The 26,598-nt window shown below is 40.7% G+C and overlaps 1 protein-coding gene across 1 annotated transcript in view; it reads left to right on the top strand.

Moving 5' to 3' along the window:
* The window catches only part of LIX1 (limb and CNS expressed 1), a 54,504-nt gene that overhangs the window by 18,174 nt on the left and 9,732 nt on the right, over positions 1-26,598 (top strand). Inside the window, exons 2-4 of the mRNA XM_003404993.4 lie at positions 1,084-1,247; positions 20,704-20,844; positions 23,725-23,820. Coding sequence (XP_003405041.1) covers positions 1,084-1,247; positions 20,704-20,844; positions 23,725-23,820 — 401 coding nt within the window. The remainder of the gene's footprint in view (positions 1-1,083; positions 1,248-20,703; positions 20,845-23,724; positions 23,821-26,598) is intronic.

The raw sequence follows: 26,598 nt of genomic DNA, 5'->3' as shown, positions 1-26,598 counted from the left end.
GCAGGCAAAAAGAATAGATGTCCTAACCTGCCTTCAAATATGTGATGGGCTTTCATGGGGATGAAGGTGTAAACATCTCTAAGGCACCTGAGAAGAAAAGTAGACCTGCTGTATCAACCTTTCAGGAAACCAGATTGCAGCTCAATCCAAAGAAGGACCTTTTCATAGCTAGAACCATTAGCAGCTGAAATGGGCTGCCTCAAGATGCACCAAGTACCAGGTCCATCCACATGTCAGGCCCAGGCCAGATGGGCAGCTGTCACAAGTGCTATGCAAAAAATTCCTGCATTAGGCAGAGCTTTACCTACATGACCTGTAAGGTCTCTTTGGCGTCTATGATTCTATTATCCTTGTTAATTTCCACAATTCAATTTGCAGTACAGGATAAACAAACCAACCTAATTTGATCTGGAACTTCTACAGGCTATCACAGGTCATTTAATCTAAAACATATGGCTGTAGCCATTACTATGTTTTCTGAAGTCATCTAACAGACCTTGTCCTTAACAAGACCTCCATGTTATTAGTTTCACTCATGCCTTTTTCTAGCCTCCTGCTTATTCCACAATTGCCTTTCATTCTCCTTTACACTGGGGTGGAAGAAGAATGAAAGTGTTTTCTTCTTTATGCCTTTCTCTTCTGAAATCTTATGAGTCCCCATTAAATCACATTGCTTACATTCCAATTTGGCTTCCACTCTGCAGGTTTAAATCTCAGAAATAGGAGAGGGGGCCATGAATAATTACAGCTCTGGACAAAGTTCATTAAGGCAAATTTTCAAAGGAGGAAGAGGGCGATGTTTAAAATTTGATATTAAAAATTAATTTATAAAGTAACTTTAATATACTGCAATGTCATTAGCATCGTGGTATCAAAACCACTTGAGTCTTGCTCTTGAAGAAATACACACACGTGCTAAAATACTATATGCTTCGTTCACAGCTGCAAGCATGCCTGCCATTCATTTTCCACTCTGCTCAAACTGGAATTGACATGTTACAGAATCCAGCCTGCAAGTAAAATTTTGTTGTTGCCAGGGTGTGTCCATCCTTAATAACTGATGATTTCTCTTGTCTTTTTCAGTGAATGTTGTGTCGATGTTACAGGAATTTTGGGAAAGCAAGCAGCAACAGAGGGCTGCCTTCCCAAGTGAAGGCGTGGTGGTCTATGAGTCGCTGCCATCTCCTGGACCTCCCTTTGTGAGCTATGTGACCCTCCCAGGGGGAAGCTGTTTTGGCAACTTTCAGGTAAGAGGCAATGGTCAATTTGTCAGTGAAAGTTAATTGGGTTAAAATTAGAGTAAACCAATAATCTGACAGAGACTGGAGGAACTCCCGAAACTATGGCCTGCAGACGCACTGTAAACCCAGAACAGAAATTACTCCTGAAGCCCACTCTTCAGACAAAGATTAGACAGGAATATAGAACAAAATATAATACATGTGAGAAATGTGCTTTTTAGTTCCATCAGATATATAAGACCAAATGGGCAGCTCCTGTCCAAAAGCAGGATGAGAAGCAGAAAGGGGCAGGAACTGATAGAATGGACACAGGGAATCCGGGGTGGAAAGGGGGAGTGTGCTGTCACATTGTAGGAATTGCAACTAATGTCCCAAACAATATGTGTATAAATTTTTGAATGAGAAATTAACTTGGGCTGTAAACTTTCACCTAAAGCACAATTTAAAAAATAAATAAAATAAGGGTAAACATTTTTTATAAAAAGGTAACACTATAAGTTTTCCTGGTTATAGTGAAAAACGTTGTGCCATGTCCATATTCCAGTCAGAAGTTTCAATTTTTTTAAATAGATATATTTCATATTAGGATGTCACCTGATATTTTTCATGGAAAATTAATTTTATAACACATCATCTTATTTGGCAGATAACTCTTGTTTTCTTTCCTTCAAAATATTCTGGAATAAAACTTACAGAACAGGAAGGCCTGTCCATCAGGACACACACTGGTGCTCACATTAAACATCTCTACTTGCATGAACTTTGTAATCAAATACTAACCAATCTGCTATACAACCAAAGCATAAGCCTACAGCAAAGTGTTCACAATCACAGGGCTAGGATTCGGGCACCTGAGCTAAGCTTAAGTTCTACCTTTGACTAACTGTAGACCCTTGGAAAACTTATTTAACTTCCAGATTTTCTCAACTTTGATGTGGGGAATAATACCCCTGGGATGGGTTGCGAGTCATATGAAATTACATACAATGTGTTTAGCACGGCATCTGGTACATAGTAGGTATTTTGAGTATTGGTGTTATCGTTATAATAAAGACCCTTCCAGTGGTTTAATCTTTATCATGTTTATGTATATGAAGGGGTGTAAATGATGATACATTTCTAGTTGTACAGCTACTCATACAAAAACATTTGCCCATATTAATCACCAACATCTGGTTACCTAGTGTGTGCAACAAATAGTCATTGATTGACTCAGAAATGTCCAGCATTGGGCCAAGTACTGGAGATATGATCCTTACCCTGAGGAAATCAGCGTACAAAAAACAAAAAAACAGTAATTACATAGAGTTATATTAGAGGGTCAATAAAACCACAAAGGAAGGAACTTCTGAGTTTACCAGTGCCCTTTGTAAGTACCCCTTTAATGTAGTAAATGACCTCTCAATTTTCAGTAACTGGCAGAGATATTTGATTTATAGCTCATGGACATTGTGAAACATAAACAATCAAGTTTCCCTCTTAGTTTTAACTACTAAGAAAGCCAGAGCCAAATTTTCAGTGTATCTCTCTGTTGTACAAGTATACAGAACTTAATGTCATATAATTTTTAAGACTAACCTCATACCTGGTGTTATTTTATATTTACACTTTTATTTTCATGTTAATCTTATTGCCTCACTCATTCATTTTATCCTGTTACATGACAAGATATACATTTATATTGCCCCAAACCCTTTTTGGAGGGTGGGAAGGGTATAATTTAATAAATAGACCCAAATAACCATGTCTGCTTGAGGGGCGGCAAAGAAGGATTCATGAGGAGGGCAAAGGCAAGCTAAGACTTGAGATTCGTGGTATCTTTGCCAGCAGAAAAGGAGGAGAAGACATTCTAGGCTTAAGGAATGGTGCATTCAAAGGCACAGAGCAAGAGGAACCCTTCCAGAATTGTGTGAGTGTGTGTGGCAGGGAAATTGTGGGAGATGATGTTTAGATGACATTATACCATAAAGGATCTTCATGCCTTGCAAAGGAGAACAGGTTTTATTCTACGTAAAATCAAAACCCCTGAAGAATTCTGAACATAGAGTGATATAGTCAAAGGTGTTGCAGAAAGGTGATTCTGGCAGTAGTACGAAGATGCTGTAAAGCTAAATGATGCTAATGGCCAAGAGGCCAACAGGAAGGTGAGCAATAAGTGCCTGTGGAGTTGAGCTGCATACACAATATATTTAGAAGGTAAGAGTAAAAGGATTTCATTAGGTACAGGAATTAAGATGATGCCTCAGCTCTGCCTTTGGCCACTGGACAAAGAACACAGGAGAAGTAGGAGCAGGTGTGTGGGAACTGGTGACAGAGTCAATGTGAAGTGCTTGGAAGCCCTCCAGGCAGAGATGTACAACAGGTCACTGAATGTATGTCCTAAAGCTCAGAAGGGAGATCTGGGCTATATTTCTACATTTCACATACCTGAAGCCATGGCCGCAGGCACTGCTGTCCAAAGAAAAGGTATGGAATGAGAAGATCAGGGAGTGATCTTAGGAATAGTCTTTGTATGAAGATAAAAAAGGATTTCTCTAAAAAGTCTGAAAATTAAGCAGGAAGAGCTAAAGAACCACAAGAAAAAGTTTATGGAAACCAAGGGATGTGACATCTCAAGAGTGAGGATGCAGTGAGCTGGTATCCATCGCAGAACAGAGGTCCAATGAGATGAAGGCAAAGGCCTTGATAACCTTCAGACGACTAACTTCAGTGAAGAGAAAGGGATGAAAGTCAGGTTACAGAAGGTTAGAGGGTAAGTAGTGGCTTAGAAGTGGAGATAGTATCTTTCAATAAGGATTTACATGGTGTCTATTCTTGTGTTCAGCATTGTTTGGGAATATAGAAAAATTATAAGACATGATCCTTGCCTTCAAATAGCTTTTAGACCCTTGGAGAATGGGGGAGAAATCATGTTCCAGTCAAATTGTAATCAGTGGCTTCCAGACATCTAAGCCATAAGTAAGGCTGGGAAGGATAACTGAGCCACAGGATTCAAACAGTTCTCAAATAGCTTGCAACAATGGGCCAGAATCAACAAGATGAACTGAATTTAGAATGTGAAACACCAAAAGAAGTTCTCAACATTGCATTAAGGTGGTAAACTTCAGACATTCCTCAATCTCCTCTCTAGTCTAAAATGCCTTAAAACATCAAAGATACATTTTTAAATAAGGAAATTCACAATACTACTGGAAAACAAGGAAGGCTGCCATTGAAACAGCTGAACTTTCGAAGCAATTCTGAGATAAAAGGAAGTAGAAGCAAATTATTAGGTGCAAAAATACCACAGTCTAAACATGTACAGGAGAAATACACTGTGAAGGTAAAGAGCTAGAGAAACTCCAGATGAACAAATACCAAGAGGAGGATGGGGCCCTGGGGCAATCTTAACCATAATTAAAGAACTGCTTTCATAATGGTATAGCCCACCCAGTCAGTCAGGTCCTGCTTCTCCCTACCCTGAGCAGTGGTCAGCAGTGGATTGAAACTTCTGATTAATAGAAGTAAATTGCCTGGTGGGGATCACTTTGAGTGTGGGCCTAGGAGCCACAGAACCGAGCTTGATGTAACTCCAGACACAAAAGACAAGGATAAGGAGCAGAGAAAGGAGAAGAAAGGCAGCTCTCCTCTTATTCTCGCAATTGAAGAAGGGGTTCTCCCACCCACCCATGCCTACAGGTTCATTCTTGAGCATTCTAAAACGAAGCTTGCCGGTCAATACCCCCTGCCCACTCGTACAGAGCTCCCAGAAGCCCTCCCCTTCAGGGGAGATCTCCTGGAGAAACGGACCTACTTGACCACAGAGGAAGCTCTTGCCAGCCACCTAAACTAATCCACTTCTTTGTTCATTAATGCCAGTGGGCTAAGGATCACCAAACATTTGTGGGAAACCAAAAGCATAAGAGAAAACATTAAGGCAAGGAAACAAAAGAACAGAAATAGTTCAAGTGGTAGAGAACAAAAGAGAGCACGACAACGAATATCCTCAGACAAATTTGAGAGGATATTTATTCTTAAAACAGCTACAAATAAGGAGCAAGCAGGTGGCAAGAAATTTTAAAATACAACAGCCAAATTATAGCAACAAAAACATTAAAAGAGGGAAAATAGCTGAGTGGATATAAGCAATAGCCAAATTAGTAATTTGGAAAAGAAAGTGGATCTAGAATTTAGAGAAAAGGTAAAGAGATGGAAAAAAACAGTACAGGCGATGCAGGGATAATGCTGGTAAAGCAGAAAGAGTTTTAGGAAGGACAGAAATAGAGGATACGAAATAAATAATAGTGATTTTCTTTAAGTTAAAGAAAAGCACATGGTTTCAGATTGAAAGGAACTGCCAATTTCAACACAGATTCATGACAAAAGAATCATAGAGCTCTTCAAAATTTCTATCATTGAGGGACTTAGGCACAGCATTTTGTTTATAAGTCAGAGGTTTTTTTTGTTTTTTTGATGCTTTGATGCTGCATTTGTACAGCAATCTTACTATAGGTTTTTTGTTTTTTGACCCAGATTGAACATATATTTTGAATAGCTTTCGGGCAGCTGATGGAATGGAGGGGGAAACTGGCAAACCAGGTCAACAAAACCAAAAACTGTAAAAGATAAATAAGAAAGACAAATCTTTGGCATTTCTGATTAAGAAAAAAAAATAATACATTGACCATACTCAGAATTCAAGAAGGGATACAATCACAGGAGTGTAATATAAGAGTACTATATAAACCATTATATTTTAAAACTATGAAAATTTAGATGCTGTAGAAGATTTTCTGAGAACTCTTCTGTAAGTCTTTTTTTTTTTTTTTTTCCAAAATAAAAAGTAAAAAGCAAAAACAAAGGTTTCAGTTGTTCCTCATTGTCTTCTTATTAAAGTCTAAATTCTTTACTCTGGCAACAGACTATACAATTGACCCCACCCTTTCCTTGCAGCCTATCTCCCCAAATCCCTCTTCTGGCACCCTATGCTTTAGCCTAACTGTTCCTCATCCGCACCTTGACCTCTTCTAACTCTTCCTATATGCACTCTGAGACCTATTCATGAAGTATAGTTGCCATCTTCTCTTTGTTTCTAAACCCTGCCCATCTTCCAGGAGTCCACTCAAATATCACATTCTTCATGAATTTTCCCTGAATCTCCCTGCTAGAAATCTCTACCTCCTCTAATTTCCCAAAGCAGTTATCTCTGTTTCCTTACGCTAAAGTTACTTATGTGCATGTTCTGTCTCTAATAAAAGTCTCTTAGGGTCAGGGTCTGTATCTTTATGTCCCTAAGACTCTCAGCACTGTGGTTTTCATGTAGTAAGCACCTAACAAATTTTGTTTAATGAAGAGCGAAATGAATGAATGACAGATCCCAAAACCAAATGAAATTAACATTTGTCCATTCTTGTTATAATCAATAGTCAATTCAGATGTTTCACATGAGTCTACAAGATGGTGCTCCAGGAAAGAAAAGCAAACAACACTAAAAGCAGCCGACATTATGTTCATATCTGTGGTTAAAGTTTTGGAAGTAGAATGAATTTGAAAGCATTGACTAAAAAGACCTTTTACTTCTCTCTGGATTTAATTTATGCCCCCACCTGCCTCCATGACGATGAATAACCAAGATATGGCCGTATTCACGCCCAGGCATGTGTTATGGTTGTTCATATGTAAAAAATACATGCATTACAATCTGTCTAGACTACAATGCATTTGAAAGATCAGTGAATGGACCTGGAAAGCATGAGTCAAAGAAATTCTGGTGTTCTCATTTTTGGTTTTGGTTTTTGCTGCCTTGAGAATTATGAATCTCTCAATTGTCTCATAAATTTCTAACCAAGATGATAAGACTTCTCTTAGGTAGTACATTCAACATCCTCCTCATGGTCTTTAAACAATACAAAACAAAATGAAAAAACTGAAGTCTTCAGCAGGGAGGCCTCTTGGTGATTTCTCTGATCATTTCAGGGTCTCCTTTTCCTTATGTTTAAGTCATCATATACTAAAGTTCTCTGGAGGACTGTTAACATCCTTGCTTAAAAAGATCCAGAATTTCCTGAATCAAATATGTTTTGAAAATGTGTTTGGGTTATTGGCTGCCAAATCTGGCCCTTGACCCATATGGCCCTCCAAAATATGATTTGAGAAAAGAAAACCAGGGGAAAAAGAAAAAGAAAGGCTCTCCTAAAGCAATGTCCTTACACTTTGCTTCTTCAGTTCAGAAACCGTCTTAAACGCTATTTTCACCATATAACATTTCATCATGTTTTCGTCAGCAGCTGGTCTGTAACAGCATACATTCTCATTCCTGCAATGCCTTTCACATAATCAAATGTCACCCCTGTGCATTGCAAATCATTTCACGATGGATTATTAATGCCAAGACCATGTGCAGAGACATGGAGAAACCATTATGCCAGCAGTAGCTTTCTTACTGAGCCATGGACATCACCTCCAGTGGTGCCAAGTAATTGAAAATACTTGAAGTGGAGTATGGGACTGGATTGCAGGATTAATCCCTCTAGTTTCAGGCAGTTTCATGAAAGCTGCAAGAGATTATGCTCATTCATTCTTTAGAAAAATGGTATTCTGACTGGGCTTTAGTTTTCTGATTAATCAAAGGAAAGCAGTCAAAAGACCCTGATGGACACAAACCACAGGTTTTTTTTTTGCAAAGAAACCTCCCATTGAAGTAAATGGGAGGCTTTTGTCCATGAAGACTAATTAAAGAATTTTCAGTTTGTCCTGACACCACAGCCCACGAAACACACAGAGAGAGAGAAAGAGAAGGTATAAACTTTAAACTGTCTTCATAAACTACTACGGTACAGAAAAAGACAAGTGAAAATATGATTTTATTTTTGAATTTCTAGATAATAAATAAAATAATCTATAGATATTCAATTATTTTTCTTTTAGAGAGTTATATTTAAACACATTAGTACGTATTGTATCTTTCATAAAAGAAATCATCTTCTACTATTACAGGCATTAAGTAGAAATTCAGGCATTTTGGACATATTTTCTTTATGCCATTTTTGTCTAGGCAGTTAATTCTTCCCTAGCCACATATCATGACCATGAAAACTATGCAGTAATTTCCATTTTTTTACAATAGAAGCAACACAAAGGCCGTCAGATCAACGTCTGGCTCCCCTCCTGGTGAACTCAGATGGAAAGCCACTCATTGTTTCAGCAGCTGTTTTTGTTTTCAAATCCAAAAGGGGAACTTTATTGAGCATTTTATCTTATTTTATATTTTGATTAAAAGGTTTGTGATTCAAGGTTTGTGTTTAAGCCAGTGATGTAGTCTTCCATATAGAGTCTGCTGGAGTGATTTGGATTAATGAATTTCATTCCTATTTGGAGCAAAACACAAAAATTCCTTTGAGTATAGTACTAGACCATATGATTATTTATGTGCATGAATTATGATTGAATAAAAAATATGTCCCCTGGCTAAAACATTGACGTGATAGCTAGATTTATTTGAAGTGGGGGACACAAATTCACCGGGGTATCATATCTATTTCACCTTAGTATTTTTTGTTGTTAAAGTCTCTTTGCAGAAAATAAATACAGGTGTTGAATACGGGGGTTAGGTACCTAGACAGTATAATGCCAGGCACCACGTGAAACTGAAACATTCAGTATTTCCATAGGCATCTATTGATTGATTTTTTTTCATTTCTATCCAGTATTTGGAGCCCTGGTGGTACAGTGGTTAAGAGCTTGGCTGCTAACCAAAATGTTGGCAGTTCAAATCCACCAGCCGCTCCTTGGAAATCTGATGGGGTAGTTCTACTCTGTCCTACGGGGTTGCTATGAGTTGGAATCGATTTGCCAGCAATGGGATTTTTGTTTTATCCAGTGTTTGGTGTTTTGTACCAGGGCTGCAGAGAAGAGAGGTGGAGACCGACACTCAGCAGATGAGCTCCTTGTGAAGTTCTGTCTCTAAGAAGAAATAAACTCATTTAATGGCCTTTGATTTTTATGCTACTCTAGTTTCCAAACCAAAGCCATTTCCTATGAAAATACCTAGAAAAACTACTTTTCCAAGGGATATAGCACCCCAAAGAAGGATGATCCTGTTGTTATTAGTTGTCACCAAGTCAATTCCGACTTATGGCCACCCCCATGTGCACAGTAGAACTGCTATACAGGGTTTCAAGGCTGTGACCTTTTCAGAAGCCGATTACCAGGCCTGTCTTCTGAGATGCCTCTAGGTGGGTTCAAACTGCCAACCTTTCAGCTAGTAGTCAAGTCCTCAAGCATTTGTGCCACCCAGGGGCTCCCAAAGGATTAAAAAAGAAAAAAACAAAAACAATCCTCCATTGAGTCAATTCCAACTCATAGCGACCATATAGGACAGCAGAGAACTGCCCCATAGGGTTTCCAAGGAGTGGCTGGTAGATTGAAACAGCTGACCTTATGGTTAGCACCCTGAGCTCTTAACTGTTGCACCACCAAGGCCCCCCAAAGGAGGATAAAACCTGTTGCTGTCGAGTTGATTCTAACTCATAATGACCCTGTAGCACAGAGCAGAACTGCCCTATAGAGTTTCCAAGGAGCACCTGATGGATTCGAACTGCCAACCTTTTGGTTAGCAGCTGTAGCTCTTAACCACTACGCCACCAGGGTTTCCCAAAGAAGGACAGAGGTGTTTAATTTTGTTTTGCTTTAGTTACTTAAGGCAGTAAGCAAACTTCACCTGTATTATCAGATTAAAAAAAACACAAACTTTATACTTGCATACATTGAATGATTATTCTCAAAATCCTGGGAATTAAAGGCATATATAAATCACTAGGTTGATAAAATTAAGTTTTTCCCAGGAGAGAATGACTAAGAGAAATTTCATTAATTCATAGACTTGACTAAATGGACTTGTTATACTCTTTCTACTGATTATTCAATAAAGCCTGACTTAAACATTCCATGCCCTAAATAGAGATTTAGTTCTTGCCATAAAATTGAGACTTCTACCCTGCACTATTCCTGTTTCAATGCCAATATTTCTATTTGAAATCATCTGTGACCTCTTCTTTATCTCCAGACTTGTGTACCTTGACTCAGATGTACTGCACACTATGCAATATAACATAACTTCCAAAGGAGGTATTTCCTGGTGGAGATCTCCACAGGAAGGCGTCCTGTTTTGCAACTAATGAGACCCAAAGATAGGAGGGTTAGTTATAACCCCTTTCCATTTCAAAGTCATATGTCAGCTAATTTACAGACATTCACTACTTGTCCCATGAAAATGGTAGTGAATATTGTTTTAATGAGACCCTTTATTTCTTCCCCAGGTCCCTTCCCTGACTTTAATTTGTTTCTTTTCTTATCAAGCAAAGTGAAAAGAGATGCTTGATGGTAAAACGTAGTGAAAGAAATGTCTGGGAAAAGGTTCCACAGCAAATAAAGACTGCAGACTACTTCTATGGGATGGAAACCCTAGTGGCATAGTGATTAAGAACTACAGCTGCTAACCAAAAGGTCGGCAGTTCAAGTCTACCAGGCGCTCCTTGGAAACCCTACAGGGCAGTTCTACTCTGTCCTATAGGGTCACTATGAGTCGGAACCAACTCGATGGCAATGAGATTTTAACGGGTTTCCACGGGAGGCTTCCCCCCGTAATTCCTAAGCTTTAGGAAGATGCTCAGAGTCTCACCGAGCGAGTCACATAGTAAGGGAGAAAGTCTGATTCCATCTCTCCCGAATCCCCTCCCATCCTTCTCCCTTCAATCAGATCCAAGTTCTTTTACATCAAAGCCACTATAAAAATAAACCAAAATCTTGAGCCCGGATCAATTCATCTTGTCTTCACCTTAACATGAAAAAAGAAAAAACCTCAAGGAGCAAAACACAACATGGTTTTGTAATAGTTACCAGGGACCACGATCTAGGTATGTGTGTAGAATACAGCTCATTTGCGGCAGAGGCAAGGAAGGGGGAGGCCAGGTGGTTTAGATTATAAAAATAACATTCTGACCCACCATGTGCATAAAACGTTTCTTTCAGTTGACAGGAACTGGTGAGTTTTCACTGAAAATTGGGCTCCCAGACCAGTCCCCTCCCCCACACCTAGCAAAGGTCTCCCTTCTCAGCACACTCAGATCTCCAAATTGTTCCCAATGTATTTGCAGCCAGCCTGACCTATGGAGAAAGAGACACAATATTAACTTGGGTGACTGAGTTTCAACGGTTGCCCTTTTTCACATCACCATCTGGAAGGGGAAAAAATGCTAATATATCCGCAATTAGGTAAATTGGAACACATGCAAATGTTCGTGCTTAGACCAGGGCAGGCAAGGTCTTAAAGAACTGAAAACAGTATAATTAGCAGCAGGGCCTGGTTTGTGGCATTCTTTGTGCCGAAGGCTTGCTGTCAGGATGAAATGAAGGTGTTGGTGACACTGACCAGAGCTGGCAGACAGTACACATGCTGGCTGCAAGTCACTCGCTGAGACTAGGGCTCTGAGATGCAAAAGCAAAACACTCCCAACCACCTGAATGACAGACTTAACTGCCTAAAGGATTTGGGCAGGAATTCTCACCTCTCCCAGAATCAATTTATTTGGTTTTGCCACCTGCAACTCCCAGCGTGGGAGGCCCCCTTGGGTACAATGTGCTATTGAACACATGCCACCTAAATAATACTGCCCTGCCCTTGACCCCAGGGAGGACGCCATCTTCACTTTGCGTTCAAATGTAGATACAGCCTGTCACATTTGCTATCACATTATTGTTCTTGCTCAAAAAAAACTGTACCTTATAGACCATCTTTCAACCCCCAGGCTGCCATTGGTAGACATAGGGTAAAAGCGTGCCTAATTTGTTTTCATACACTTTGGACCTGCAGACCATTTTTTTGTTTTTAAAGCGCACAGATAAATGATTCTAGAATGTCTGTTGTTTGTTTCAGGTGACAAAAAGTACCTTCTCAGTGTCATTCCCCACACTTTCCTAAAGACAGCACTGTTGTTAGGTTGTCTGCACTTTACTGTACAGACAACCTACCAACAGTGCTCTCTTTAGGAAACAACTATCCAGAAACAACTATCCAGCACACTTATCCTGTCTATTTTCTAGTGGAAAGAATGGGAAAAAGTATTTATCAAATGAGGGCTACCAGGAAAGTTGCTCTCAGGGTCTAAATTTTATCACCTTGGCTAAACGTGTTTCTGAACGGTAACACGCCAATAAACAGTTTTAAAGCATTCCGTAGATAATTCACAATAAAGTTAATTTCTTATTAGGCATTTTGATGTATATATGTATAGGTCTACCAAAATTTTATTTCAATTAATTCAAGAACATCTGTCCATCCTAAAACATTGACTAGCCACTATTTTATTTCAGGACAACCTGCTGGCCTACAAATTACTCTTGGCTGGATCTTGACATTGTATAGTATGACAATTTGGAAAATTATCATGGAAGAAATAAAACCTGCTGAGCAAGAAAGTAAAATTACGACTTTGTTAAATCAGTGATGTTTATGGTGTTACTTTTTCTCACTCTTTAGAACTATTATAAAGGATTTTTTTTTTTTTTTTTTAAACCTCAATCCTGCTTTTCTTTACCCTTGGATAGAAACAGTTTTCTCAAGAGAAAAATTAGCCTTTTTGATGTTACTAGAGGTAGATTTACCATGAAGCTAATGAAGCTTTGATGGTTCCAAGAGTGACCCTTCAAGTCACAACGCCAAATGTTTTCACTGGATTTTCATAATTTTTTTTCTTAAACTAGACCCCCAAATTGTGTAAAATCCAGGCTCCACAAAACCTGATTCTTACCCCTGCAAGTCAGAAATGAGGTAAGGCAGGGACAAAAGGCTTGAGCAGTGTTTCTCTAAGAGTAGCCCTGGGTCTACTTGCTTCAGAACCACCTGGAAGGCTTGTTAAATACAGACCCCCCACCAGAATCCATCTGAAGGGATTCTGATTCATTAGGTCAGGCTGGGGCCTGGGAATGGGTGTGCTTAACAAGTTCCCTGGGTGATCTTATTATAAACCCTAAAGTTTTTAAACCATTGGTCCAGACTCCTGGCCAAGGCTTGGCAATGATCTTCAAATGTACCTATGGACTACTGGTGGCTAAAATCCAAAATAAAATACACAGCCAGCATGAGCTAGTGTTGAAGGAATTTCTTATCCAATGGAGCGGGGGAACTTTAGTTTGAATGACTTTTACACTTGAAGAGTTACCAAACATTTCTTAAAATTATTGAGCAATTTTATGTGGTGGAATCCCAAATTTTATTGACCCCAGTGACTTCTTAAGCAAGAAGTCACTTCCAACCAGAAGAAGCTTCCTACATCTCCTCTTCTTGTCTAGGCATAGCTGACCTTTCTCTCTCCTTCCCTTAGGTGACTTTACTATGAACCCTAAACTCCACATAGTGGAAAGAATCAAAAGGGGAACCACAGGGAGGAAAAGGATATTAAGATAATTTGCAGAACATTCCTCTCCTCCTGGAGCACAGTTTTTTGCCCAACTGTGCTATTCCCTTCTTGGCCTTTTTTTCTAAATGAGGCTCGTTTGTCATGTAGGGATAGGAGGAGATTAAAATGACTCACGGTATATCAAAGTTGGAGCTTTGGCTAAAGTACTATACCAATTTGGGTAATGTTGTAGGACATTAGCCAGATTACGGATCCTCTCTATTCCAAGGTGAATGGCCATTTCTGTGAAGAGCTGAATAGCATAGTTAAAAATATGAGCTTTCAAGTCAGACAGACCTGGGTTTCAATCTTGTCTTGGTCAATTTTTAAGTTTATGTCCTCGGGATACATAACCTCTTTAAGCCTCTGTTTCTTCATCTGTAAAATAAGAATAATAACAAAACCAACCTCACAGGATTGTTGTAATAACTAAGTATGATAATAAACATGAACTGTTTAGCACAGGGCCAAGCACATAGCATCAGCAATGACAATTACTATTACTGAGTGCACCCTCAAAGGTGTACTGAGACTATTCCTAATTACTTGATGCCTGCAAAGCTTTTGTATTATTTATTGTTGTTAGTTGCCATTGAGTTGACTCCAACTCATGACGACCTTATGTATAAAAGAGTGAAATATTGCCCGGTACTGCACCATCTTCCTGATTATCGGTACGTCTGAGTCTATTGTTGCTGCTTTTGTGTCAGTACCTTCTAACCTAGGGGGTTCATCTTCCAACACAGTATGAGACAGTCTTCTATTGAGATCCATAAGGTTTACTGGCTAAGTTTCCTAAGTAGCACTCCAAGCCTTCCTTCCTAGTCTGTCTGAGTCTGGAAGCTCTGCTGAAACCTGTCCACCATGGGTGACCTTGCTGGTATATAAAATACTGGTGGCATAGCTTTCAGCATCATAGCAACATGCAAGCCACCAGAGTATGACAAACCGATAGACAGGTGGTAGACTTATCTATTGCTGTATAACAAATTGCCTCTAAACCCAGCAGCTTTATTATTATTTTTTTTTTTTTACTGCCTCACACAGTGTCTGAAGTGAGGAATCTGGAAGTTGTTCAGCTGGGTAGTTCTGGCTCAGAGTGTCCCATAAGGTTGCAGTCAGCTGGGGCTGCAGCCTTCTGGAGGCTTCACTGGGTCAGGAGGATCAGCTTCCCTCTCACTCCGATGGCTGCCAGCGGAAGGTTTCAGTTCCTTTCCTTGTGGGTGTTTCCACAGGGCTCCTCATAACCTGGCAGCTGACTGTCCTCAGGACAAGTGATCCAAGGAGAAAGTAAGCACAACCAAAACGGAAGCCACAGTGTCTTTTATAACCTCATACCGGAAGTGACAAACCATCACTTTGACTGTGTTCTACTGGCCACACAGACCAACCCTGGAACAGTGTGGGAGGGGAGTCCCCTCAGGGAACCACACCAGGGTGTAAATGCCAGGAGGCAGGCTAACACAGGAGGTGGCTCACACAGCCTTTCAATAGCTTTCCTGAGTTACACCACAGACACTCTTACTATTTTTTTTTTTCCTTAATTTTAAATTAGAGCCAGGAAGCTTTGAAAAGATTAGAGTGGTTTATAATCTACCAGCAAATGAAAGGCATCTGAGCATCAAGATAAATGTATGAGTGAGGTCCGCTAGCCACTTAGAAAGCCTGTGGCTTCACATGCCTCAGAAATCCACAGCTGACTTCAGTAAAATCTCAACTATTAAATATCCCAGCTCTGCACTTTCACAGAATGCAAAGGACAGAAGTCTCTTTATATTAACAAGTCAGATTGGTTAGCAGATAAGGCATAGTTTACAAATCTGTCTTTATGATTGGGGCCTGGCTGAAAAAACAAAATAGCCAGAATAAACCATACAACCTGGGAAGTCTAATTCTAGCGGGAAGTTGCTTTGAAATAACATCATACTTCATTCACTCCCCAACTGATGTCTTTGACAACTGGTTTGGGCACATCAATAAAATGTCCTGTCACTTGCCATATTTTATTTTCTTGCAGTATTTCCCAGTTTGATGTTACTTTAACACCAACAGTGCCTGTTAGAGCAGCATCCACACTCTGATTTAGAGATGCCAAGTAGATTGCTATTCGGCTAAATTTCTTGCCCAAGTATGGGTTCATATCGTTTGAGAGGTCCCACGAAAAGATCCCTAAAGAAAAATATGCAGCCCTTGCTGGCTTGGATTCATACCTCAAGAATTTAGAAGAAAGCGGCTGGTTAACATTATATAGACATTTTGAAGTACTTGTCTTGCAGAAATGCAAAACAATAGCAAGAAAAGCCCTTTGATGGTTCAGAATTTATTTTATTTTATGTACTTATTAATTGGTACACTTTCTCCCCCATTTTAACCAAAAATTCTGGAAATTGAAACAATAAAATAAGTAAAGACATGTGTCTGCTTTAAAATCTTGATATTGGCTAAGTCTCCATAAAAAAAAAAAAAAGTCTCCATAGTTCTTTTTAATGCTTGCTGGGTATAAGGCTCTTTCTGTTCTCTCAGCTGGGCAGCACTTTGATCTCCAAAGTAGTGCCATTTGGTTGTAAATGTATGTGGCGCCTTTGATCTAGTACTTAGCTGGTCTTATTTAAAATAGATAGCTTCTTTTATCTAAGTAGTGTTTACTAGGTCTCTCTCCATGAAAGATGGTTTAAATTGCTATTATTTAGATAGAAAGTTACATAAAATTTCTTGAAAGTGTCCGGATCTGAACCTAATTCTCTAAATTCTAAAACCCCAAAGGCTCTATTACAGATTTAGTAAAGCCAAATTCCTATTAAAACATTGCTCCTACAGATGTCAGGTTGTACTTGCAAAAATTTTGTTTGCTTTTCAGTGGGGGACTGATTTTCGAAAGAACAGTGAACATATCCTACACTCCGGCAAAAAAAAAAAAAGTAATCTCAGAGTATCTGAACTTAATGGCCAATTATCCCTCCAAAATTCAAGCATTTTAAATTTTTGTATTAGTAGGTTGTTGTTAGGTGCCATCTAGTCAATCCTGACACAGAGAGACTCCATGTGACAGAGCAGAACTGCCCCCATAGGGTTTCCTGGGCTGTAATCTTTTTTTAATCTTTACGGGAGCAGATTGCCAGGTCTTTTCTCCCATGGAGCCACTGGTGGGTTTGAAACAATGACTCTTCAGTTAGCAGCCAAGCACTTAACTGTTGTGCCATCAGGACTCCTTAATACATACTATGCTTAAAGATAAGACGTGTATATCTTTAATTGTCTTCTTTAAGAGAATTTCTTGAGCGTTGTCAGATGCTTTTTGTAACTTTTGTTTGAGTTTCCTAACCTTCATTCATTCCTTCAATAAAGTCTATGCCAGGTGCAGGGGACACAAAATGACTAAGTCACAGTTTCTACCAGTAAGGAGTTCACAGCCTGGGGGGTGTGGGGCACAGTTCTAGCAGACGATTATACTACAGTGTTTTAAGTACTCCCATGGACACTGGTTCTCCCAGCCTGACCTTGGGAGTCGTCAAGGAAAGCTTCCTGGAAGAAGGGGCACCTGAGTTTAAGTGAAAGACTGCTGACTTCAACTCAAAAATCTTCCTTAAATTCCTGCCCAAGTCCATAATGAAAACCCAACCTATCTGCCCAGACTCCTGGTTTAACACAGATGGCCTAAACTTTGGGAGCGGCCTCAACTTTGAACGGCTTTGCTGTCTGAAGCTGCTCCAACGCCTTCTTGCTTATCATTCAACACAGAAGAGAAAAACCTCAAACTATTTTTCGTATGCATTTTAGAACTTCGGCTCCATTCTTCGTGTAAGGGGGATGTTGGAAATCTCTCATCTGTGGTGGGTTAAAACAGCTCCTCCTAGAACAAAATTCTAATTCACAAAAAAAAAAAAAAAAACAGACTTACTGGTCTGACAGACTGGAGAAACCCCAAGAGTATGGCCCCCAGACACTCTTTTAACTCAGCATTGTAACTCAGTACTGAAGTCACTCATGAGGTTCACCCTTCAGTCAAAGATTAGACAGGCCTATAGCAAAACGAGACTAAAGGGGTACACCAGCTGAGGGGCAAGGACTAGAAAGCAGGAGGGGACAGGAAAGCTGATAATGGGGAACCCAAAGTCAAGAAGGGGAGAGTGTGGACATGTCGTGGAGTTGGCAACCAATGTCACAAAATGTGTTTATTAGTTGTTTAATGAGAAACTAACTTGCTCTGTAAACCTTTGTCTAAAGCACAATAAAAAATGAATTAATGAATGAATTAAAGAAACAGCTCCCCTTGCTCATAATTGTTCTGCTTTGTTAGGTGCCTCGCAGATGTTCTTTCATTCTCTTCAGTGTCATCTTCCTACCCTTTCAGAAATCTTGTAATTACTTCATCCACGTACTAAAGGTGTACAAGCACCTCCAAGCGCTGACCTTGGACCTAGGCAATTGACTGGCAACTGGTTACTGGTCTAGGAGGCTGAAGAGAGAAAATCAGAGGAGGGCTGGAACCTGACCTCAGCGGGACTCAAACTGGGTTTGTGGAGATGGAGAGGAGAGACAGGCCCCTGGAGAATACAGGACACAAGTTTGGAATGTCCCTGGGACAGTGCAGAGAAGTCAACCCCAGGGGAAGATGCAAGGAGCTGGAGGATGTGCTGAAAGCAAACGGGAGGGGTTGGCTTTTTCCCATTGGTGATTCGGAGCCTTTTGAAAACTATGAAACTGCAAAGGAAACATGATCTTTGGTACTTTCTTCTTATTTCAAATCAGTTGCCAAGCTTTACTGATTCTGAGAATCATCATTTAGTTAGAGGATGCCTTGGAGGTGAGAGAGTCTGGCCTCCTTGTTTGTCCAAGACGAAATAAGCCTCCAAAGTTCAGGCAACTCAGTGGCAGAGTCAGGAGTGCCTGGCCACCCCATTGACTAGGACCCAGGCCTGGGCTTCTCCACCTGGGGCTTGTCTCCCAATAGGATCCTGGAACAGACCCTTGTTGTCAGGTGCTGTTGAGTTGGTTCCGACTCATAGCAACCCTGTGTACAAAAGAACAAAACATTGTCTGGTCCTGTGCCATCCTCACAATCATTGCTGTGTTTGAGCCCTAGAACTCCAGAATGTTGGCTCTGAATTTATAGGGGCCTACAGGAAAGAGGCCATCACACCCTGGGGTCCTCCCACATATGTGGGTTCCACAGTCAGTCAAGTTTTCATAGGGTTTCACCCCTGTATCTGGACCCCCAGGGCCCAAGTCAAAGCTAAATTTGAAGAGAAGGATTTGTTAGTTGAAAAAAAAGAGAGAGAGGGAAGAAATGAATCAGGATACATTGAGCAGATCCATGTGAGAACAGGGAAGCCAGGCAAGGAGGAAGGAGAATGATATTGCATTTGGGGGAACTGAACGTTTTTTAAATGAATTATTAATTATAGACTACCTATTGACCAGGACCTGGCCTGGGCCACTAACTTCAGCAAGGCCAGCTGGCCAGGGGAGAAGAGGCAACCAAGGTGCACATGGATAAGCCACATTGCATTCAGTCCAAATAAGGGAACAGGAAGTTTGAAAGAGGAAAGAAAGTTCAGGGCTTCTTGTATTAATAAGGATTGGAAACCCTAGTGGCGTAGTGATTAAGAGCTATGTCTGCTAAGCAAAAGGTCAGCGTTTCGAATCCACCAGGCACTCCTTAGAAACCCTATGGGGCAGTTCTACTCTGTCCTATAGGATCACTTTGAGTTGGAATTGGCTCAGCAGCAATGGATTTGTGTTTTAGTTATGGCTGCAAGTGATAGAAAGCCAGCGGAAGCTGGGTTAAGGCAAGGGGGTAAAATCCTGGTTCACAGAATTGAGAAATCCAGCACTGTTTGACTTTGAGCTCAGCTGGATTCAGGTAATCAAATGAAGTTGTCAGAATCAAGAGATAACCCATCCCTTGGCTCTACTTTCCTCTGTATTGCATCATTCTGGGGCAACCTCTTCCCTAGTCATTGCAAGATGGCTCCAGTTACTCTAGCAACCTAGCTGGAAGGATGTCTTTTTCAAAATCTCCAGCAACATCCCAGGAAAGCCTGGATTAGGTAAGATGCTTGCCCTGAACCAATCACTGTAGGTGAGGGAATCAGGTGCTGATTGGCCAGGCTATAGATATTTGTCCATTTCAGAGCTGGGCATAGAGTATATCCCACCCAAACTATGTGGACTGAGAGCAAGGTGGAGGGGATAGTCTTCAAGAAAATCAGGGAGCCATTATTAGAAGTAAGGTGGGGAATAAATGCCGCAAAAGCAAAACAACAGATATCCATAATGTTTGGGAAGGATCTTCTCTCTGATATCAACTGGAGCACCCTTGCACTAGCCTGCAGGAAAAAAAAGTGTAACACTAGGGCATTTGTGTGTGATAGAAAACTCACATAGAGTGCTACCAGGTGCAGGTATTCTCAGTGCTTTGTCTATATTAACTAATTGATCCTAACCTCAACCTTATGACAAAGGGGTTACTATTATTCCCGTTTTACAAGAGGAGGAAAATCAGGAAATTGAGGCACAGAGAGATTAGCTAACTTGCCCGAGGTCTTACAGCTAGACAATGCCAGGCAGTCTCACTTCAGGACCTGTCTTCTTAATCACTGTATTACAAGTCTTCCCCTTTCTCTGACTTTTCTTCTTATTTACTTTTTTTTTCTACCACCCCCCCCCCCCGCCCAGGATGGAATTTGAGGAAAGCCCTGATAATGAATGTAAATCACCTAGTACACAATAGTAGCCATTATTACTTTTATTATTACTTATTAACAGCACAGACAAAGCCTCTGGTACATGGTTCACATTCAATGACTGTGAAATAAGACAAAAAGCAATAGAAGACCGACCAAGACATTTGCATGAGCTCTAGAGCTGAAAGAAAATGTGCACGATCTTCAGGGGGATTAGCAGTGGGTATGGACGAGTAGTCCCAGACAATAAATGTATGAATAGAAATGTTCAGAGACCCATTGATGCAGGGATGAAATGGTGAGATGCTGAATCCTTTAATCACTCCTTTTCTCCTTCTCAAGTGCTGCTTAAGTAGAGCTGAGGCCAGACGAGATGCAGCTAAAGTGGCCCTGATCAACTCTCTCTTCAATGAGCTGCCCTCCCGCAGGATCACCAAGGAATTCATTATGGAAAGTGTACAGGAAGCAGTCGCCTCCACCAGTGTAAGTACCAACAAGGGAAGGGAGGGGCTGCTGCCCAGAATACCCCAGCTGAGGCATTTGAAACTTGGGAGATGCTGAAGTGAGCAGAGTTTATTTTAAGAATCATGAAAGTTTAATTTTTACCCATTAACTCATTCTTTTTCAGCAAAAAGAATGCTTGGATTAGAAATCATGAAACTGTAGCTGGTTCCCAATTCCAAATCTCAGTAACATTTATTAGCTTTCTTGGATCACAATATATCAAGCCTTAAATCAAAGTAGATGATTTGATTTGTGTCACCTTGATTTACTTATTTAAATGTTTTTTTTTTTTTTAGGTTGACTTTTTAAAAAAAAAACTTATTTATTTTGTTGTTGTTATGGAGAATATACACAGCAAAATATACATTAATTCAACAGTTTCTATATATACAATTTAGTGACATTGATTACATTCTTTGAGTTGTGCAACCATTCTCACTCTCCTTTCCTGAGTTGTTCCTCCCCTGTTAACATAAACTCACTTCCCCCTAAGGTTCCTATCTAATCTTTGGAGTTGCTGCTGTCACTTTGATCCCATATAGATAGTTCTTAATGCTCAAGTCAGGCATTTTTTAGAATGTTCGTATTTTGAGGAACATTGATTCCTTTAGGGCATTTTTAAAAATGCCAATTCCTCAGCCTGCATGAAGCCCTACAATCTGTATTTTTAAGAAAACCTTGATTAGATTCTGTAATGCACCTTTTCTGCTTGAGGGGAGAAAGGTTTATGCCCAAATATTTGTTAGCTGTTAGCATTCTTAGTTAATATCAATTATTTCTTTCAGGGAACTCTAAAAACTTCTGTAATGGGCAAAATTAAGGATAAAATGCTTTAAGAACAAAAAACCCTGTCTAAGAAATTTGGTTAGGAGGTTTTCACAAAAACCCAAGAGTTAGATTATTTGCCCTGTGAATTATCTGGAACTCCTCACCCATGTTACCTCCAAACCTGAAGCCATAAAAGAGGCTCTGGGTCCCTACCTGTGGCTTTCATATAGCCCAGGCAGGTGTCTCACTGTGTGCCTCCCAGGGCAGATGTGGCATAACCAAAGGGATTAGCCACCTCCGACTTTGCCTTTAGGATGAATAAATCTGAGGGCCCACACTGCTTACCACATTCAAGATTTTCCTTCTTTTTTTCTTTATACCAGTTGCCGTTGAGTCAATTCAGACTCATGGTGCCTCCAGGTGTATCAGAGTAGAACTGTGCTCCATAAAGTGTTTCAGTAGCTGATTTCTTCAGAAGTATATCAACAGGCCTTTCTTTCCAGGTGTCTGTGGGTGTGTTTGAACCGCCAACCTTTTGGTTAGCAGCCGAGCACTTAACTGTGTGCACTGCCCAGGGACTCCTCTTTTCTCCTTAGTCTGACTAAAAAGATTGTGTCATTCTAGAGAAGCTGCAGATAATGAAGGAGGTCCTATAAGGTCAGCAATGACCTTTTTGTTCCTTTTCTCCTCATAAATGCATTTCTTGCTTCAAGGAGAGATAATGGAAGGGGCAGGGGAAGGAGAGTGACTGACTAGGCAGGGAGTTGTCAGGGAGCTAGCTCTGTTTTATATCTGGTCTGAGGATGAAAGGAAGCCTTCATTTTCCAGCCCTGTAAATTTCAAGTGCCTTTGAGGAACAGAAGTCAGGAAAATGATGCCTGATTATACAGGTGTGGAATTTACTCAGGAGCAAGGAGGGGCCCTCAGTGTAAATGTAATTTATCTTTTTTTTTTTTTTTCATGGGAATTTCTAAAGAAAGAGAATATATATGGCTTTCAGGCTTTTGGATGGATTTCCTCTGGGATATTTAAAAAGCCAACATAAATATTTCAGCAGCAGCGTGTTAATGTTATTGCATTCAAAAGCTATAAATTCGCTGCTATCTGATGCTGGCAGTTGTTTGTTCAATCTCATGAAGTCGCCATGGCCCACCTTCCCAGGAATCCAAGGCCACAGGATGTGGAACAGCAAGCTAGAGCTAATTGGCCCGAATGCCACTCAAAGCCCCTTTTAGGTTTTTTTTTACCACCACTCCCTCCTACCAAAGTGAAAGGGAATTTCGTTTCTACCCATCACCTATCCACCTTGTTTTCTAAAGATTAAGCGGTCCAGGATGAAAAAACATAAACCAAGATCCATGTCTCTGGATCAAAGAGCAATGTATTACAAAAAGCTCTCATTAAGAACCGTGGCAGTAAAATATGAATGGTTCATACAACCAAAGAATTCTTCCATGAGAGTTACATAACCTGATTATCATCAGAGCGAGGTCAGGGTCTCATGATTTCCATAACCAATGAAGGCAGCATTGGAGGGCAACCACGCCACTGCCAACAAAAACCCTGGGGATTTCTGCATTTCATGCGCGGCTACCACTCATTGTTGCCATGATGCTGCACAGGCTTCAGCGGAGCGTCTGGGCTAAGACAAACTAGGAAGATAGGCCTAGTGATCTGTTTCTGAAAATCATCCAGTAAAGACCCTATGGATCACAACAGTCCGATCCACAACAGATCATGGGAAGGCACAGGACTGGACAGCATTGTATCCATTGTGCTTGAGGTCACCACGAATCAGGGGCTGACTTCATGGCAGCTAACAACGACTTTTGAATGATTATTCTTTCAGCAAGCAGTTAGCATTCTAATAAAAAACCAGATTCAAACTGATTACAGAACCCTCTTACTCTGAGCCATGGTGGGGATTAAGAATTTTATCCAAAATCAACTAGAGACTTGGTTGTAGAGTGGATACCTGAAGGGTTAGGACCACAGTAGAAGACTCACTGTGCAGCCACAGAATTAATTCATGACTACCCACGAAGGAGGAGAAAAATCAGTAATCTATTCCTTTGTGCTTTTCTTTCCAAGGGCACCTTAAATGATGCTGATGACCCTAGCACCAGCATTGGGGCCTATCACTACATGTTGGAGTCAAACATGGGGAAGACCATGCTGGAATTTCAGGTACCTGACTTCCTGCCACATATTCGTTTGACTATCCAAACCAGAGGCCTGGGAGAAGTAGTCACTCTTATCACCAACATCCACCCTTCCAATAACCGACTTGTTTCTTTTGGTCCTAAGCATCTTGGTCATTTTAATTTAAAACTCCTAGAAACCAGCACAATAGCTACACCTCAGCATACCTCAGTAGGCTGAAACAAACAAGCAAACCAGGTACAATCTTTGCTTTTACAAAGGGGAGTGGATTCTTCAGGGCTGTCCCAGAGTAACATGACCAGTAAAAAAAGATTTTTCAAATAATTAGCTTATGCAAGGGTTGGGTTTGGCAGGTCTGAATTTGTAGGGAGTCCAGCAAGCTGGAAATGCAGGCAGGGTTTTATGCTGCCGTCTTGAGCAGAGTTTCTTCTTCCTCAGGGAGCCCTCAGTTTTACTCGTAAGGCCCTCAAAAGACTGGGTGAGTCCCACCCAGTTTATGGAGAACGAGCTCCTTTACTTCAAGTCAGGTGACTGTACATGTTAATCACATCTATAAAATACCTCCACAGCAACACCTGGATTTGTGTTTGATTGATTTACAGCCCTGTAAACCATATATGGGACAGTTCTTCTCGTCCTATGGGGGGCTATAACTCGGAACTGATTCGACAGCAATGAGTTTTTGTTATAGCTTAGCTGTGGGAGAAAGACGTGGCAGTCTGCTTCTGTAAAGATTATGGCCTTGGAAACCCTATGGGGCAGTTCTACTCTGTCCTATAGGGTCGCTATGAGTCAGAAATGACTCAATGGCAAGGAGTTTGGTTTGGTTTGGATAGCTTAGCTAAACTGCTATGTTGTGGTTGTTGGGTGCCCTCTAGTTGATTCTGGCTCATAGCAAACCCATACGATAGAGTAGAACTGCCCCATGTAGTGTTCTTGGCCGTAAGCTTTACAGAAGCAGATTGCCAGGTCTTTCTCCTGAGGAGCAGCTGGATGGATTGAAACCACCAACCTTTCAGTTAGCAGCCAAACTCTTCACTGTTGCACCGAATTGCCATAAACCAAAAACTCATTGCCATTGAGTTGATTCTGACTCATAGCAAACGCATATGACAGGGTAGAACTGCCTCATAGGGCTTTCTTGTCTGGCTGAATCTTTAGGAAAGCAGACTGCCACATCTTTCTCTCTCTGTGCAGCTGCTGGGATCAAACCACCGACCTCTTGGTTAGCAGCTGAGCACTTAACCATTGTGCCATCAGGGCTCCTTTCAAAATTATCATAAAACCAAACCAAACCCAGTGCCGTCGAGTCAATTTCAACTCATAGCGACCCTATAGGACAGAGTAGAACTGCCCCATAGAGTTTCTGAGGAGCACCTGGCGGATTCGAACTGCTGAGCCTTTGGTTAGCAGCCGTAGCACTTAACCACTATACCACCAGGGTTTCGTTTGAAATTATCACACAGGGAGTAAAAGACTTAAGTCTAAGAAATAAGTGAAGAACACTGTCTTATGACCCTATACTGTTTCACCAGCTTTTCACTGCAAAGTTCCCCTTAAACCAAATCAAACAGATTAATATGTTGGTTGTGACCCATTTCATAGGGTTTTTGTGAGACTTAAATAAGATGACATTTATAAACCACTTAGTACAGTGCTTCCTCCAAGGAGGAACCACATTTACTTTAATTCCTCCTCCCCTCAAAAGACTACTGTACTTCTTTTATTGTAGACTGAATGTTGCCTGGAAACCTTGGTGGCATAGTAGTTAAGTGCTACAGCTGCTAACCAAAAGGTCGTCAGTTCGAATCCACCAGGCGCTCCTTGGAAACTCTATGGGGCAGTTCTACTCTATCCTATAGGGTCACTATGAGTCAGAATCGACGGCAGTGGGTTTGGCTTTTTTTGGTGGAATGTTGCCTGCCCCCGTATGCAGTAGCTTGTGTGTGGTTTAATAACAATTTACAGAAAATCAAGAATGATTTTGAATGTGATTGTCTGCCAAAGATGGGGAAGGTGAGATTAAAAAAAAAAATCTTAAAATTCCTTTCAAGTACTATGAAAGGCTCTACTTAATCTCCTTTTGGTAATACATGAAGTCCCCAGGTTACGCACAAGGTCCATTCCTAAGTCTGTCTTTGATTCAAATTTGTAGGAACAGGTACATACGCTTCTTATTTAGCATCAGTTAGTCAAATGTTTGTCTTAGTATATAGTATATATTTTACCTTTCTGGGGTTTTGTAGGCATATAAAACACTTAAGAAACACTTCCAAACCACACTGTATTTTCATAAGCGTCAAAACGTAGTGTGTGCGTTAGTTATTACCAACCATTACATGTATTTAACTCAAATTTTTAATATAATATGCTTTACGGCAGTACTGTCTTAAGTACAAGTTGTCCGTAAGTCAGACATTTGTAACCTGGGGATTGGCTGTACTTTAACTGCCTTGCTAAGGGTTGTGTGTTTTCTGTGTGGTCTAAGATAAATAATAATTTCAATCATATTGTGGAAAAGCTTCATAAATTCTCAAAAAAAAAAAAAAGGCTGGGTGCAGGAATGGTGGAGGGAGGTGGGGTAGAGGATCAAGGAAGAGGAAGACATGAGGGTAGGGAAAATCCACTCCACCCCCAGCAGGAACACTGGCAACCCAGCAGGAGAGTGATGCAGCACATCTTTCTTTCTTCTGCCAGCTCTAGGTTGCCTGCTGGGACCCAGCACATTCTTTAGTGGCCTGGGTTAAACCCATCAGCTTGTGTCTGCATATAATGGGAACTGACCATAGACCTGGGCTTTTT

Source organism: Loxodonta africana, chromosome 2 (genome assembly GCF_030014295.1).
Source record: "Loxodonta africana isolate mLoxAfr1 chromosome 2, mLoxAfr1.hap2, whole genome shotgun sequence".
NCBI classification, from domain to species: domain Eukaryota; kingdom Metazoa; phylum Chordata; class Mammalia; order Proboscidea; family Elephantidae; genus Loxodonta; species Loxodonta africana.
This window is presented reverse-complemented; position numbering and strand designations above follow the sequence as displayed.